Source organism: Desmodus rotundus, chromosome 3, assembly GCF_022682495.2.
Source record: "Desmodus rotundus isolate HL8 chromosome 3, HLdesRot8A.1, whole genome shotgun sequence".
Taxonomy (NCBI): domain Eukaryota; kingdom Metazoa; phylum Chordata; class Mammalia; order Chiroptera; family Phyllostomidae; genus Desmodus; species Desmodus rotundus.
This window is the reverse complement of record NC_071389.1, coordinates 148,970,173-148,988,494: the sequence shown is the minus strand read 5'-3', so window position 1 is coordinate 148,988,494 and position 18,322 is coordinate 148,970,173. Positions and strand designations below refer to the sequence as shown.

The following is an 18,322-nucleotide window of genomic DNA, read 5'->3' as shown; positions in this document are numbered from 1 at the left end:
GAGTTTGTTGTCATTTTTACTGTTCATATTTTTGATCTTCTTTTTCTTAGGTAAGTCCCTTTAACATTTCATATAATAATGGCTTGGTGATGATGAACTCCTTTAACTTGACCTTTCTGAGAAGCACTTTATCTGCCCTTCCATTCTAAATGATAGCTTTGCTGGATAGAGTATTCTTGGATGTAGGTCCTTGCCTTTCATGACTTGGAACACTTCTTTCCAGCCCCTTCTTGCCTGTAAGGTCTCTTTGGAGAAATCAGCTTACAGTCTTCTGGGAACCCCTTTGTAGGTAACTGTGTTCTTTTCTCTTGCTGCTTCTAAGATTCTCTCCTTCTGTGTAATTTGGGGAATGTAATGATGATGTGCCTTGGTGTGTTCCTCCTTAGGTCCAGCTTCTTTGGGACTCTCTGAGCTTCCTGGACTTCCTAGAAGTCTATTTCCTTTGCCAGACTGGGGAAGTTCTCCTTCATTATTTGTTCAAGTAAGTTTTCAATTTTTTGTTCTTCCACTTCTCCTTCTGGCACCCCTATAATTCGGATGTTGGAACGTTTCTAGATGTCCTGGAGGTTCCTAAGCCTCTGCCCATTTTTCCGAATTCTTGTTTCTTCATTCTTTTCTGGTTGGATGTTTCTTTCTTCCTTCTGGTCCACACCGTTGATTTGAGTCCCAGTTTCCTTTGCCTCACTGTTGGTTCCCTGTACATTTTCCTTTGTTTCTCTTAGCATACCCTTCATTTTTTTTCATCTAGTTTTTGACCAAATTCAACCAATTCTCTGAGCTTCTTGATTTCCAGTGTTTTGAACTGTGCATCTGATAGGTTGGCTATCTGTTCGTTGCTTAGTTGAATTATTTCTGGACCTTTGAAGTGTTCTGTCATTTAGGCCATTTTTTTTTTGTCTTGGCCCATCTGATTCTTTAAGGGGCAGAGCCTTGTGTTCACCAGGGCAGGGTAAAGCTGGTTGCTCTGCTGTGATGCTGTATGTGGGGGAGGGGCCAAGAGGGAGTAATGGTGCCTGCTCCACTCTCTGCACTATTTCAGTCACTCCCTCTGCTACCCATAATCAAATTGAGCCCCTCCGGTGCTGATTTCCTAGTGGGTGGGCTTGTGCATGCTCCAGGCCTCCATGGGTCTCTCCAACGACCTCTCCTGTGAGGCTGGGAGTTTATCCTGCTGCCACCCCAACCCCCACAGGTGTTTTCACTCAGAGGTTTGAGGCTCTATTTCCCTGGGCTGGAGCCCTGGGTTACAAGGTCTGTTTTGCTCCCCACCATTCATCTGGTTTATCTATGCACAAATGTGGGGCCCCAGGGTCTGCTACCAACCGCTCTGCCTGCCCTGTTCTCCGCCACTCTGAGTCCGACCCTCTCGGTTTATCTGTGTGCGACTGTACGGTCGCAGGGTCTACTAGTGGTCAGACTGCCTGCCCCTTTCGTCCCACACTCTACCCGTCTGGGTTCCGCCACGGCAACACAAGTCCTCTCTGTCCCGCTGCCCGTCCCCATGCCTCCTACTGGTCTGGATGAATGCTTATTTTTTATCTCCTTGATGTCACACTTCCTTGCCGTTCGATTTTCTGTCAGTTCTGGTTGTGCGAGGAGGCGCACTGTGTCTACCTATGCCGCCATCTTGCTTCTCCTTGCTTAATACAATTTATAGTAATACAATTTATAGTAATTCCCTCTATGGAGAAGAGAAAATGGAAAATATTTATGTGACATATACTATGTACCAGGTACTTTCTTATGTCCTTTCCAATTTTATAAATCTATTTAATGGGCATTGTGGTCCGCATTTTACAACAGGAAAGTGAGATTCAGAGAGATGAAGTTTCTAGTGTCATTCAAAATGGAGTTAATTATGGCTTCACATTTGCTTAAACCACAATTCCTCTCTGGGCCTCACCATTGTTGTAAGAATTGTATGAAACCATGTATGAGGAAGCCATTTGTAAGACATTTGTGTAGTGGGTCTTTTGTCCCTAATTCTGGTATTTTGTTTGCAAGGCTAACATTAGTTTTCCTTGTGCTTATGCTGCATTGATAAATAGGTGATTGATCTGTTAAATTAACTGCTGTAAAAGGGTCTTTGGATGGCAAAGGGTTAGCCCTCCCAAACAATATATACAATACATACCTAAACAAGTGCTTCACTACCTTAAATTGAAAATTTGCAAGGGTTTCCTCAGAAGTGACTCACAGGCCAGTATGGGCTCCCTCTCTTATCTCAATCTGAGCGCTTCACTTCTACCTGTTGTACATTTCACTTCTGCACTAGCACTCCAAAAAGATGAAAATGACTGCTTACTCTCTTTAGCCAGTACTCTATAATTGGGCCAATTACAACCAAGCAAGTGATGTTCAGAAAATGGGGCTTTTCAGGACCTTCCTGACCTGCAAACAGTCCCACCTACACTGCTTGTCCTCCACCAAATCCAGCCATGCCCACCCCCTGGGCAATGTTACCTTCTTGACTCCATAGTCTTCCTCTTCTCTGCTGCTGATACTCTCTTGCTACCCCACCACCACCACCACCTCACCCCCAAGCTAGTCTCTCTGGGCCCTCATACCTTAGCCATATGTTTAAAATTTGTTCCCAACATAATTGACAAAAGACATTCATTAGCCTATTCCAAATAAGGATTCCCAGGGCAACTTAAGCTTCTTCACTCAATTGATTCCCAGGTGCATGCTCTCCATAGAGCAAATATAACCTGTGTCACACTGGACAAAGGATACTCTGGGGTGAGACGGGGCTTCATATTCGGCCTTCTGAGGTCTTCAACCTGATTTCTCCTAGAACGGAAAAATCCAGGACTACTCTGCTCCTCAAAGTTCTTCTTTTTTCCTCTCATTTATTGGTTCTAATTGAAAACAACAGACTCTCACCCTCTGGTTCTGCTCCATTCTGAATTAGCAGAAGGACAGAAGTAATAGGCACATTTCTACCAAATTGAGAAGGGATCACGGGCAACTACTTCTTACCAAGAGAAGCTGCAGGATAGGATTTGGTGGCAGATAACTAGAAAATGCAATAAATTTTATATTATTTTGTAATTATGTGGCCTTATAATTTTTATGCAGCTCTAGCATAGCTAAGACTAAAATTCCACTATAGCTATTTGGATAGTCAGGTGAGGAAGTATATTTCCTGTTTTTAGCTTCATCGATTTTACTTCTCTGTGGTTGTAAAGCCTGAAACTGATGCAGATGTGACTGACTTCTCAATCACTCCCTGAAGATTCCAGGTTGGTAACCAGGAGGGCAAGGGCATCTAGAACATTGGGTAACTTTTCTTGATCCCTGATTTCAACTGTGGACTGCCACCTACTAATGTGTTATGAAACCAATTTAATGAGCTGCAAAGAGCATTTGAAAACATTTTTTTCATAAAATTTAAAATATCAAATGGTTTCGTGTAGTGAGCAAGAAGTCTTCTATAAAAGCTTTTTTGTTAAATATATATATATATATATGCATGTTTGCTAGAAAATTAAATACAATGTAGAGTGAATTATGATCCAACATGCTTGAAAGCTGCTGCCTTAAAAATATCTATAAAAACAATACATAGAAAAAGTTTTCAATACATCAATAAGGATGCTCCCATATAACGTGACTTTTAACCACATGAGCTCACAAAGCAGTAGAAAACAATACTTCTATTGTTTTTTTAAGATTTTACTTATTTATTTTTAGAGAGGGAGATAGAAAAGGAGAAAGAAAGAGAAACATCAATGTGTGGTTGCCTCTCGTGTGCCCCCAAATGGGGATCTGTCCCACAACCCAGGCATGTGCCCTGACTGGAAATCAAACCAGCGACCCTTTGGTTTCCAGACTGGCACTCCACCCACTGAGCAACACCAGCCAGGGCAAAACAAAATATTCTTGAAGTGCTTAAATATAGAGTTTCTTAGAAAACTCTGAATTATAGTTTTATATACTTTACCCATAAAATTTTCATACACAGAATATTTTACACATGATTTAGTGGATTCATAGACATGGTAAATCCAGTCTAAGAATTAATGAATCTCTAGTTAGAACTCTTGCTTTAAATTTTCATAAGCTCCATAAATTTTCTTGGAACATAATAATACCTCCCTATCTTTGTGGGTAGGCAAGACTCTAGATCTAAAGATTCTGAATGCATTTGTGTAAATAAATGCAGGTTTTTACTTTAATTTAATATTTACTTAACTCTAGGAATATATGTTGAATGCTTCAAAGGACAGAATTTCATAATCCTAATACACTAGTCCTGCCTTATTCATGGGGGATGCCTTCCAAGAAGTTTAGAAATCTGAAATGGAGAGAGAAACCATGAGTAAAGGAAGACTACTGTAAATTCTAACAAACAGATATGGGCAGACAAGCTTGGAGGTACTTCCAAGCTTCTTTTTGGCATCAAGGGAATAAAGAGAGTTGAACCACAAGGAAAATGAATGGCTGCTATAATTATATCAGAAATGAAAACAAAAGGCAGCAGGGAAGAATAAGAAAAACAGCAATTCTGAGAAGTTAGGCAGACAAAGAATGCGGGGCAATGAATGGAATCCGTGGTTAAGTGAGGAAAGTGAATACAGGGAAAAGAAAATTGGTAACTATTCTGGAAGGAGGCGACTGCTGGAAACATTCTTTTATTAACCCATTTCACAAACTTTTTGATCATCTATAAGGCAGACACTTGTTTTATGTCGGCACTGGGGAAAGCACCACGTGGGGAAATAATGACAAGAACTTTTCTATACAGGCCAAATGGGCCCAGGGAAGGATCCAACATCGTTCAAATGGGTCACTTGTCTGGGTCCTGTCACCACAGGACAGTTCATGGTCCATCTCCTTTGTTCTTCTCAGATTTTACCTCTTCTTTTCACAGCACCTCTTCTTTTCTCACCTTTTACTATAATCATTTTTTTACCTTGAAACTCAAAATTTTTCAGCAATGAAAAATAAAACCATGTTGACTGAGTTTATCCTGCTTGGTCTGACAGACGTCCCTGAACTCCAGGTGGTGGTTTTCATCTTTTTCTTCCTCGCCTATTCACTCAGTATCATTGGAAATCTGACTATCCTCATCCTCACCTTGCTGGACTCCCGCCTTCAGACTCCCATGTATTTCTTTCTTCGGAACTTCTCCTTCTTAGAAATTTCCTTCACAAACACTTTCATTCCCAGGGTCCTGATCAGCATCACAACTGGAAACAAGAGTGTCAGCTTTGCTGGCTGCTTCACTCAGTACTTCTTTGCCATACTCCTTGGGGCCACAGAGTTTTTTCTTCTGGCTGCCATGTCCTACGATCGCTATATAGCCATATGTAAACCCCTACATTACAGGATCATCATGAGCAGCAGAGTCTGCACCCTGCTGGTCCTCTGCTCTTGGCTAGCAGGGTTAATGATTATTATACCACCAATCACTCTGATGAGTCAGCAGGACTTTTGTGCATCCAACAGGCTCGATCATTATTACTGCGACTATGAGCCTCTTCGAGCACTCTCTTGTTCAGACACAAGCCTTGTGGAAAAAGTTGTCTATCTTGTGGCATCTGTGACCCTGGTAGTCACTCTGGTGCTAGTGATTCTCTCCTACGTGTTCATCATCAGGACTATTCTGAAGTTCCCCTCTGCCCAGCAAAGGAGAAAAGCCTTTTCCACTTGTTCTTCCCACATGATTGTCATCTCCCTCTCTTATGGAAGCTGCTTCTTCATTTATATTAAGCCCTCAACGAAAGAAGGAGACAAATTTAACAAGGGAGTAGCTCTGATCTTTACTTCAGTGGCACCTTTGTTGAACCCCTTCATTTATACCCTAAGGAACCAACAGGTGAAACAAGCCTTTAAGGACATGGTCAAAAAGCTTGTGAATCTTTGAAGAATATCAGAATTACAGACTTAATAGATGAGTCCTCACTATGTACCAAGCTCTCTGCAAGTTACTAGGTGTCCAATAAATAGTTAAACCCAAGGCCGGTGAGAGATACTTGAAAATAAATAAACTACAACCTGTTAAGTGTTCATATAAATAAGTTCACTCTGAATTGAAGAGTCAGTATATGTTTTCAGAGGGGATGCTATTTAAACTGCATCTTAACACGTGTAATAAGTCAAGCAAGCAAAAACAGAGAAGGAGAAACTTGGATTGAACGCATATTGTTGGTAGGACCACAAAATTTCAATCCAACAGGATTGAATAAATGTTGTCATTAATTTCAATTAAGTAAACAGGAGAAGTTGTGATAGATTTAGTTTTGAATTGGGCACCTGGATCTGGGACCAGATCTATGTGTTTAGCAATCCTCACCATGGAGATGATAATTTACTTGGGAATAGAGGAAATCACAAATAGAAGCAAGTAGAGATGAAGTTTACATAATAAACCCTAGGAATCCTCTCACATTTTAAAGAGCAGAAGGGATGATAAGAGAGGCAATAGACCTATGAAATTCATGTCTCAAGAAACATGGTTGGCAATGTAAAATACTACAGAGAGCGATTAATATGAAGAACAAAAGTCTGGGAATTGACGAAAGGGTGTTGTTGATCTCAGCCATTTTCAGCAAATGTGGAAATTGGGTGGAGTAGGAAGAAGTCAGGCTGTTGTGGGATGCTGGCGGGTGACAGCTGAAAAGGTAGAAATGGTAAAATGGAATTTCGAGAGTAGAGAAATGAAAAGAACAACCTCCAAGCTACGTTCTCCATGCTTTCTCATTATTAGTATGTTACAGTAATGATTATACATTTAAAGTCTGTATTCACCTGTAGTCTGTAAGATCCAGGAATGCAGGAAGAATATCTTCTTGATCACAATTCCATCAATAATGTCAAGCAGAGGTAGGTGCTCACAAATTAGTTTTTGAATAGGTGAATAAATAATGGATGGGTAGATGGATGGATATACAAATAAATGAGGGAGCCAAGAATTGATTTTTTTTTTCATGAAGAACCTCGATCACTTGAGAATTTATATAATGAGAGCAGTAAATTAGCAAGGCATGCCTCATATAGAGTTTTTAGAACTGCCTGGAAATTTCATTCTATTTTACTGATAAGAAAACTGAAGCTTAAAGAGGTGAAATAGCTTATATAAGATAACATAGCTGAGTGCCCAAACTAGCACCAGAAATCAGAGTCCCACTGCTTGGCTGCTGAGCAATACAACTTCCACCCATTCCAACTGGTTTTAAAGTTTACTCTCCTGTTTCTAAATATTTTGAAGTAGCCTTGGATGTCCAACTGTTTCTCACTTTTTCCAAGCTCTGGTTAGATGCCTTTATGGCAGGAATCTCTTTAGGAAGTTGAAAGCACACAAAATCCCATTTTATTCCACCCATGGTTTTTAAATTCTCCTAAGTAGCTTCTGCTTTTTGTGCCCATATCTCTTCCAACACATGTGTGTCTCTTATTCTTTTTCTCTTTAAGAGGAAATAGAAAGACCCCCCAAGAGCACAGGACCAGAGAAAGCAATATTTTTCCTCCACTCTCATCTCCTATAAGCTTCCAATTAGGATTAAGTTATAAACAAGGAGGCTCACATCCACTACTAACTCACATACCCTCCTCCCTATTCTTCTTCTTCTTTCTGAGCTACAGGTCAGTGCCTTCGGTTCCTAGGCCTGAGGACAGGAATGATGACATTATAATATATAACACAGTGTCATGCCCATAATAGGCACTCAATAAGTGTTCCATTAGTAAAAGAATAAATGATGAGTGAATGACGTCTTTATTACATAAAGTTTAAGTAATTTTCATAAACTTTTCTATTACCTATTTGTTTTTTTAAAGCACCAACTCTTTCTTTTCTAGATGCTTTTAAGAATACTTTGGACCACACAATTATTTTATTGTAAAGACATACACAAATAATTCCTCTGATAATGTTAACTTGTTCAAAATTATTCTAAAAGATATTTTCTCCTTTCCTCAGGGATATTCATAGGTAAATAAAGTAAAAATAGAACTGCATTTTCACAAAGGCAGTTTAAGCGTGTTTTCAGAACTCTAAGAGACACACACATATCCTTTTTTAAATTTTTTTCCCATCAATTTATCTTTTATATCTACAATCTACTATTAGGAATTAATTTATTTGATTTTAAGTCTCTCTTCCTATTAAAATGCAATTAAGAGAAGTGGCATACTGGTGTACTATAATAGCAAACATCACCCAAACCCCAGTGGCTTGAATAACAAAAAGTTATGACCTCTCATACTATGTGTCCAATGCGGGTCAGCAGCTAACTCAGCCCCATGTGATCTTTTCACATAATGTTATGATGCTGCCATCTCCGCATGATGCTTCAAGGGTCACCACCAGAGGAAATGCACACAGCTGAAACATCTGAAACCTGCGATTAAATACTCCACCCAAAACCCACTGGCCAAAGTGAGTTAACAACTACAAAGGATCCAAGATGGGAGACTTTCTCACACACAGGTAGAAGGAAAAGAAAACATGAGAACTTTTGTGCAAAAGGTTACAACACTCTCTAAGGTAGAATATGTGACATTCTTTCCAAATAACAACAAAGTTGTAAACAGGATTGTCTAAGGGAAATTGACAGAGCAAGTTACTGCAATGAAAGCTGTAGTAACAGTGAGGACAACTTCCCATGGTTTATTTTTAATAAAAATCTTATCATTTCACTGTTTTAAAAACCATCTGATGGCATCTGAACACTTGAATTCAAAATTCAGAGGGGCCAAAAAAAAAAAGAATGAAATTCAGTGAAGAAAGCCTATGTAAATTAGGGGATACCATTTAGAAAAACAATCTACACATTATTGGAGTCTCAAAAAGAACAGAGGGGTGTAGGGAAAAAAATCTTAAAAGTTAATGACTGAGAACTTCCCAAATCTTGAGAGAGCAGTGGACATCCAAGGTCATTAATCTTAGAAGTTCCCCAAAGAATTCAACCCAAATTATTTTCTCCAATACACATTACATAAAATTGTAAAATCAATAACAAGGAAGGAAGTTTAAAAGCAGCAACAGAAAAAAAAATCCTCACACACTGAGAGGAAACCCCATAAGACTCTCAGCATATTTCTCAGCACCAACCCTGCAGACTCCGAGAGAATGGAATGATGTATTCAAAGTGCCAAAAGAAAAATCTGCCAACCAGAATACTTTACTTGGCAAGGTTGTCTTTCCAATGAAAGAGAGATCAAGACCTTCCCACCCAAAAGACAAAACTAGGGAAGTTTATCACCACATGAAATGACTTAGAGGAAAGGCTGAAATCAAAAGATACTAATTAATAACATGAAAACATAAGAATATATAAAACACACTGGTAAATGTAAGCATATAGTCGAATTTGAACGCTCTAATATTGTCAAACAGTGGTGTGGTAATCACTGAAATCTAGCCTAAAGGTGAAAGGACTAAGGTATTAAAAATAACTATAACTACAATAATTTGTTAACGGTTAACAACATAAAAAGAAATAAACTGTACAAGTTCCGGGCAAGATGGAGGCATACGCAGGATTGCTTTCAGCTCCATGCACAACCATGAGAAGGATTAAAACTAATAAACCACCCAGAACTGCCAGAAAATCTAACTGTATGGAAGTCTGACAACCAAGGATTTAAAGAAGGCCTATTCATCCCGACAGGTAGGAGGGGCGGGAGAGGGGGAACTGCGACAGACATGATGTGGTGTGGTGGCAGCAAGGTGGTGGTGACCAGGCAGTAACAGTGGTAGATGGCAGAATGGGGGTCCCACATTAGGGATACCAGGGGAGTGAGCCCCACAACAGACTGCACAGGCCAAGGTTCTAGTACCAGGAAAATAAAGCCTCATAACTCCTGGCTGTAAAAACAAGTCTGGGTTGGGGCAGTGGAAGAAACTGCAGGTCTCTCAGGATAGTCTGTAAAGGGCCTGCAGGGTCCTAGAAGGTAGGCAAACCCACCCACTCTGGAAATCACTACCAGGGCAATAGCTAGATGGGCTCAAGTCATATAAGTGACTGGAAGCAGGGCAAGGGCCAAACAAGCCTCCAGTAGTCATGCAGCAGCATTGCTTCCTCTCTGACCCCTCCCCCACATGCAAAGCCACAAAGTGGTGAAGCAGGCTGCCCCACCCTGGTGATGACCTAAGGCTCTGCCCTGTACAATGTAACAGGTGCACCAAGACAGGGAATTCCATCAGCTCTACCTAATACATAGAAACAAACTCAGGGAGGCTGCCAAGTTGAAGAGACAAAGAAATACAGCTCAAATGAAGGAACAGAGCAAGACCCCAGTAAAAGAACTAAGCAAAATGGAGATAGCTGGCTTATCAGGTGCAGAGTTTAAACCACTGCTGATGAGGATGCTTAGATATCTCATTGGATATGGCAAAAGCATAAGAGATGAAATGAAGGCTACACTAAGTGAAATAAAGAAAAATCTCCAGGGAACCAATGGTGAAGGGAAGGGGGCCAGGGTTCAAATAATGAATTGGAACACAAGGAAGAAAGAAATGGTCAACCAGAACAGAATGAAGAAATATAAACACAAAAAATGAGGTGAGAATAAGACGACTCTGGGACATCTCCAAATGTACCAACATCCAAATCATAGAAACTCCAGAAAAGAATAGGAAGAGCAAGAAATTGAAAACTTTTTTGAAAAAATAATGAAAGAAAACTTCCTGACTTCCAGTCAAGATGGTGGTATAGGCAGACATGGTTTGGCTCTTCACACAAACACATCAAAATTACAACTAAAACACAGAGCAATCATCACTCAGAACCATCAGAAATCAAGTGGAATGGAAATCTGACAACTATGCATATGAGTTGAATGGAAGTCTGACTACTATGAAATTAAAGAAACACATCCATCCAGACTGGTAGGAGGGGCACTGATGTGGAACAGGCTGGTCCAACACCCATGTGGATAAAAATTCAGGAGGGATATCTTGGGAGCAAGGAGTCCCAGACCCTACCAGGCCCCCAAGCCCAGGATTCCAGTGCCAGAAATATCTCCACAACTTCTGGCTGCAAAAAAACAGTAGGGAAGAAACTTCTGGAGCCCTAAGAACATCCTCTTAAAAAACCCACACATGGACTCACCTACTCAGGCTCACTCCCTTCTGAGCTCCAGCTCCAGGGTAGCAGCACAAAAGGCACCAGATGTATACAGGGAGAAAATGAAGTCTCATATCAAGGCAAGCAGAGGCCAATGTCCCTTTGGCAAACCCTCCCACCACAGAGCCAGTAAGGTGGTGCCATATCTAAGACTCCATCAACCTGGCTATCACTGTTTGACCTGCCTTGGAGATCCCCAGAGGCTCTTCCCAACCCAAAGTATAGGCCCACCCAAACTGTATTTCCATAAGAATGGCTGATATTGTCTCCTAAATCCTATCAAACAAGCAACAGCTGGCTTCAATGAGCCCTAGTAACAGCCAGATTAGATTCACACTTGGCTTCACCTGGGAATCTCCAAGCCCAGCATAAGAAGCAGCCATCTCAGATTGCTTTATAGCTCAAGCTGGGTGCCCTGGGCAAAACAAAGGTGGGGACTCATGTTGGGCTACACCACCTGATAACCCCAGGGCCAGCGCACCTAGTAGACAGCTACAGACTATATCAGAGTACCACGACTCAGCCCCTGCACAGCTGATCCTCCACAGAAGGTAGATGTTGGTGGTCAGTGGTCACAGCCAGTCCTCGCAGCTTACTGGACTGAGGAAATCCCTCCCATTTATCTGCCAACAGCAACCAAGTCTCCACTACAAGAGAAGAGTATACTCAGCCCACACAAAAGGTGTACCTCGAGTACCCAGCTTGAATGACATGGGAGGCTGTGCCACAGGACCCTACAGGACACCTACCACATTACGCCACACTACCAAGACATGGAGTTAAAGCAGCTTTACGTAATGCATAGAAAGAAACACATGGAGGCTGCCAAAATGAGGAGACAAAGTAACATGCCCAAATGAAAGAACAGATCAAAACTCCAGAAAAAGAGCTAAACAAAATGGAGATAAGCAATCTATCAGATGCAGAGTTCAAAACACTGGTTATAAGGATGCTCAAGGAACTTAGTGAGGACCTTGGCTGCATAAAAAAGACCCAGTCAGAAACAAAGGATACACTTCATTGAAATAAAGAACAAATTACAGAAGTGTAGAGTGGAAAAAGGGAGGGAGAACCAAGATGGCGGCGTAGGTAGACACATTGCGCCTCCTCGCACAACCAGAACTGACAGAAAATCGAACAGCAAGGAAGTCCCACACCAAGTAGATAAGAAAACATACATCCAGGCCGGTAGGAGGGGCGGAGATGGCCACCGGAGCGGAGAGGACTCGCGTGTCCGTGGCAGGACCGAGACTGGCGGAGTGTGGGACGAAACGGGCAGGCAGTCTGACCACTAGCAGACCCCGTGGCCCCACATTCGCACACAGATAAACCAAGAGGGCGGTACTCAGAGTGGCGGAGAACGAGGCAGGCAGAGTGGCGGGTAGCACGCCACAGCCCCACACTCATGCACAGATAAACCGGGACAAACGGCGGGGAACGAAGCAGACCGCGTAACACAGGGCTCCAGCACAAGGAAATAAAGCCTCAAAACTGATTGAAAACGCCCGTGGGTGTTGGGGAGGCAGCAGGAGAGACTCCCAGCCTCACAGGAGAGGTCGTTGCAGAGACACACAGGGGCCTAGAGTGTGCACAAGCCCACCCGCTCGGGAACCAGCACCAGAGGGGCCTAATTTGATTATGGGTAGCGGAGGGAGTGGCTGAAATCTGGTGGAGAGTTAGTGGGCGCCATTGCTCCCTTTTGTCCCCTCCCCCACATACAGCGTCACACCACAGTGACCAGCGTTACCCCACCCCAGTGAACACCTAAGGCTCCGCCCCTTTAGGTAACAGTGGTGTCAAGACAAAAAAAGAAAATAAATGGCCCAAATGACAGAACACTTCAAAGCTCCAGACAAAGTACAACTAGGCGAGGAAGAGATAGCCAACCTATCGGATGCACAGTTCAAAACACTGGTTATCAAGACGCTCATAGAATTGGTTGAAACTGTTCGAAAACTAGATGAAAAAAGTGAAGGCTATGCCAAGAGAAACAAAGGAAAGTGTACAGGGAGCCAATAGTGATGCAAAGGAAACTGGAACTCAGATCAACGGTGTGGACCAGAAGGAAGAAAGAAACATCCAACCAGAAAAGAACGAAGAAACAAGAATTCAAACAAATGAGGAGAGGCTTAGGAACCTCCAGGACATCTTTAAATGTTCTAACATCTGAATTATAGGGGTGCCAGAAGGAGAAGAGGAAGAGCAAGAAATTGAAAACTTATTTGAACAAATAATGAAGGAGAACTTCCCCAGTCTGGCAAAGGAAATAGACTTCCAGGAAGTCCAGGAAGCTCAGGGAGTCCCAAAGAAGCTGGAGCCAAGGAGGAACACACCAAGGCACATCATCATTACATTCCCCAAGATTACACAGAAGGAGAGAATCTTAGAAGCAGCAAGAGAAAAGGAGACAGTTACCTACAAAGGAGTTCCCAGAAGACTGTCAGCTGATTTCTCCAAAGAGACCTTACAGGCAAGAAGGGGCTGGAAAGAAGTGTTCCAAGTCATGAAAGGCAAGGACCTACATCCAAGATGGCTCTATCCAGCAAAGCTATCATTTAGAATGGAAGGGAAGATAAAGTGCTTCTCAAATAAGGTCAAGTTAAAGGAGTTCATCATCACCAAGACCTTCTTATATGAAATGTTAAAGGGACTTACCTAAGAAAAAGATCAAAAATATGAGCAGTAAAAATGACAGCAAACTCACAGTTATTAACAACCACACCTAAGACCAAAACAAAAGAAAAGTAAGCCAACAACTAGAACAGAAACAGAACCACAGAAATGGAGATCACATGGAGGGTGATCAACAGGGGATTGGGAGGGGGATAGATGGGGGAAAGATACAGAGAATAAATAGCATAAATGATAGGTGGAAAATAGACAGGGGGAGGGTAAGAATAGTGTAGGAAATGTAGAAGCCAAAGAACTTATAAGTATGACCCATGGACATGAACTATAGGGGGGAATGTGCGTGGGAGGGGGTGGGCAGGATGGAGTTGAGTGAAGAGGCGGAAATGGGACAACTGTAAGAGCATAATCAATAAATATATCAAAAATAAGAAAAAAAAAGAAACAGGAAGCGAACAGTTTCTACCTAGGCCTCCATCATGTCCAGAACTCCCCCCTGTTATTTTTCTTCTGTCTCCTCTTGTTTCATGTTATATGTCTCAGTTCTAGATTTTTGTGTGTGGTTACCATTAGATTTATGCAAAAGAAGGTTTCCTATTTATAGTAATCCTTTTTCCTCTGACTGCATCTTATGTCCATTCCCCTGTATAAATTCATACTTTTACCCCCTTCCCTTTTATGTTTTTGTTGTCACAAATTATTCCTTTTAATGCCGTGAGGTTATTTCTGAAATGCAGTAGCTGTTGTCTTCTTCCTCTCTCTTTTGTTATGTTTTCTTATGTTTTCAACTCCTTTAACCTTTATGTGATATCTAAGTGTACAGTACCCTATTCTGAAAAAAGGGTTGTAATATCTTGCTTCTGTCTGCCCATTGGTGATCTTAGTTGTAGTTTTGTAACCTTTTATTTCTTCTTTCAGGTACAGTAGCCCCCTTCAGTACTTCCTGTAGTGCATGTATTGTGGTGGCAATTCCCTCAGTGTCTATGTGTCTGGAAAAGTCCTTGTTTCTCCATTATCTAAAGAATAACTTTACTGGTTATATTATTCTTGGCTGGTAATTTCTCTCTTTCAAGAGTTTTAATAGTGGAATATTTTCTTCCACTCTTTCTTAGCTTATGAGGTCTGTCCAGAAAAAGTCCAGCCTTGTTAATATAACAAGAATGGTTTGCACAACATCAGTGTAACCTGGTGCCCAAGGAGAGTGGACTAAATGCACACGAGTGAACAATAATGACTTCACTGTACTAGTCAGTGGGGGCAATAGACACTGCTGAGTGAGCATATATACTGCGTGGCCCTCACATTCAATATGACTGAGAAAGTAGAGCAACAAATCTGCATCTAATTTTGCGTTAAGCTTGAACATTCCTCTGCTGAAACTATTTGGATGATTCAGGAGACCACAGCTAATGGGCAACTGGTGATTGGCAGCTTCATCACAACAACACACCCGCTCATGTATCACGCCTCATACACAGTTTTTTGGCAAAACATTGAATCACCCAGGTGACTCAGTCCCCCTAAGCCCAGATTTGGCACCCTGTGACTTCTGGCTTTTCCCAAAACTAAAATCACCTTTGAAATGGAAGAGATTTCAGACTGTTGATGAGATTCAGGAATATACGACAGGGCAACTGATGGTGACTGGGAAAACTGTGTGAGGTCCAAAGGTGTCTACTTTGAAGGGGACTGAGGCATCATTGTCCTATGTACAATGTTTCTTGTATCTTGTGTCTTCTTCAATAAATGTCTCTTTTTCATATCATATGGCTGGATACCTTCTGGACAGACTTATGTATAGTGGCTGAAAAATCCAATAATAATCTACTGGGATTTTCTTTATAAAATGCCATCTTCTTTTCCTTAGCTGCCATGAAAATTCTTTCCCGATCATTAATTTTTTGTTTTTAAGTATATTTTATTGATTATGCTATTACAGTTGTCCCAATTTTCCCCCTTTCCCCCTCTGCTCAGCACCCCTCTTCCCTCCAGCAATCCCTCCCTTCTGAGTTCATGTCCATGGATTGTACATATAAGTTCTTTGGCTTCTCCATTTCCTATAATGTTCTTAACATCCCCCTGTCTATTTTTTTGTACCTACCAACTTTGCTTCTTAATCCCTGTACACTTCCCCTCATTCTCTTTTTTCCCCCTCTCTGCTGATAACCCTCCAGATGATCTCCATACCTGTGACTCTGTTTCTGTTATGATTGTTTGCTTAGTTTATTTTTGTTTTTGTTTTATAGATTCAGTTGTTGATAGTTATGGGTTTGTTGTCATTTTAATGTTCATAGTTTTGATCTTCTTTTTCTTAAGTAAGTCTATTTAATATTTCATATAATAATGGTTTGGTGATGATGAACTCCTTTAGCTTTACTTCATCTGGGAAGCATTCTATCTGCCCTTCCATTCTAAATGATAGCTTTGCTGGATAGAGTAATCTTGCTTGTAGGACCTTGCTTTTCATCACTTTGAACACTTCTTGCCCGTCCCTTCTTGCCTGCAAGGTTTCTCTTGAGAAATCAGCTGATGGTCTTATGGGAACTCCTTTGTAGGTTACTCTCTGTTTTTCTCTTGCTGTTTTTAAGATTATTTCTTTATGTTTAACCTTTGGCAATTTAATTATGATGTGTCTTGGTGTGGTCCTCTTTGGGTCCAACTCGTTTTGGACTCTCTGTGCTTCCTGTACTTGTATGTCTATTTCCTTCACCAAATTAGGGAAGTTTTCTTTCACTATTTTTTCAAATAAGTTTTCTATTTCTTGCTCTTCCTCTTCTTCTTCTGGCATCCCTATGATTCAGATGTTGGCACGTTTGGAGATGTCCCAGCGTCTTCTTATTCTCTACTCGTTTTTGCTTTTTTCTTTAATTCTTGTTTCTTCATTCTGTTCTATTTGACTATTTCTTCCCTTTGTTCCAAATCATGAATATGATTCCTGGTTTCCTTCCTTTCACTGTTGGTTCCTTATATATTTTTCTTCATTTATTTAGTGTAGCCTTTGTTTCTTCCCTTATGCTTTTGCTGTACTCAGTGAGATCTCTAAGCATCCATATCACCACTGATTTAAACTCTGCATCTGATAAGCCAGCTATCTCCATTTTGCTTAGTTCTTTTACTGGGGTCTTGCTCTGTTCCTTCATTTGAGCCATATTTCTTTGTCTCTTCAACTTGACAGCCTCCCTGAGTTTGTTTCTATGTATTAGGTAGACCTGATGGAATTCCCTGTCTTGGCGCACCTGTTACATTGTACAGGGCAGAGCCTTAGGTCATCACCAGGATGTGGCAGCCTGCTTTACCACTTTGTGGCTTTGCATGTTGGGGAGGGGTCAGAGAGGAAGCAATGCTGCTGCATGACCACTGGAGTCTTGTTTGGCCCTTGCCCTGCTTCCAGTCACTTATATGGCTTGAGCCCATCTAGCTATTGCCCTGGTAGTGATTTCCAGAGTTGGTGGGTGTGCCTGTGGGCCTTTTAAACAGACTCTCAGGAGACCTGCAGTTCCTTCCATGGTTCCAACCCTGACTAGTTTTTATAGCCAGGAGTTATAAGGCTTTATTTTCCTAGTACTAAAATCCTGGGCTATGTAGTCTGGCCTGGAGCTCATTTCCTATGTATTCCTGATGTGGAACCATCCATTTCTCTGGTCACTGCTAACTCTCCACTGCCACACCACATCCCCACTGCCACACCATGTCCTCTCCTCCCAGCTCTGTCCAACTTACCCATATGGATGAACATGTCTTCTTTAAATCCTTGGTTGTCAAAAATATTGGCAAACCGCATCCAGCAACACATTAAAAAGATCATACACCATGACCAAGTGGGATTCATCCCAGGGATGCAAGGATGGTGCAATATTCGCAAATTAATAAACAATACATCACAAAACAACAGCAAAGACAAAAATCACATGATCATATCAATAGATGCGGAAAAAGCATTTGAAAAGATATAGCACCCATTTCTGATAAAAAAACACTCAGCAAAGTGGGAATAGAGGGAGCATTCCTCAACATAATAAAGGCCATATATGAGAGACATACAGCCAACATCACACTAAATGGACAAAAACTTAGAGCTTTCCCACTAAGATCAGGAACAAGATAAGGATGCCCTCTCTCACCACTCCTATTCAACATAGTATTGGAAGTCCTAGCCACAGCAATCAGACCAGAAAAAGAAATAAAAGGCATCCAAATTGGAAAGGAGGAAATGAAACTGTCACTGTTTGCAGATGACATGATAGTGTACATGGAAAATCCTATAGACTCCACCAAAAAACTGCTCGACCTAATAAATTAATTTGGCAAAACAGCTGGATACAAAGTCAATACTCAGAAATCAAAGGCATTCCTGTATACCAACAACGAAACTGCAGAAACAGAAATCAGGAAAAAAATCCCATTTGATATACCAACAAGAAAAATAAAGTACCAAGGAATAAACCTAACCAAGGAGGTAAGAGACCTGTACTCAGAAAACTATACAACACTGAAGAAAGAAATTAAGGAACACACAAGCAAATGGAAGCATGTACCATGCTCATGGATTGGAAGAATTAACATCATCCAAATGGCCATACTACCCAAAGCTATTTATAGATTCAATGCAATCCCTA

The 18,322-nt window shown here is 41.3% G+C and overlaps 1 protein-coding gene across 2 annotated transcripts; it reads left to right on the top strand.

Annotated features, from left to right (window-relative positions):
* The first annotated feature begins 2,752 nt into the window (after nt 1–2,752).
* On the top strand, nt 2,753–8,460 carry LOC112319082 (olfactory receptor 2AP1). Of its 2 annotated transcripts, none has more exons than XM_053921722.1 (2): nt 2,753–3,245; nt 4,877–8,460. In XM_053921722.1, exon 2 carries the CDS (start codon nt 4,943–4,945, stop codon nt 5,870–5,872), a length of 930 nt encoding a protein of 309 aa, XP_053777697.1. In that variant the 5' UTR covers nt 2,753–3,245; nt 4,877–4,942; the 3' UTR covers nt 5,873–8,460. The 2 variants fall into 2 exon arrangements, with proteins under 2 accessions (XP_053777697.1, XP_045040722.2); XM_045184787.2 differs by having other exon boundaries at nt 4,204–8,460.
* The last annotated feature ends 9,862 nt before the right edge of the window (nt 8,461–18,322 follow it).

What these genes read in the sequence shown, in the direction of transcription:
- LOC112319082 (XM_053921722.1), top strand. Translation starts at nt 4,943, where the DNA reads ATGAAAAATAAAACCATGTTGACTGAGTTTATCCTGCTTGGTCTGACA.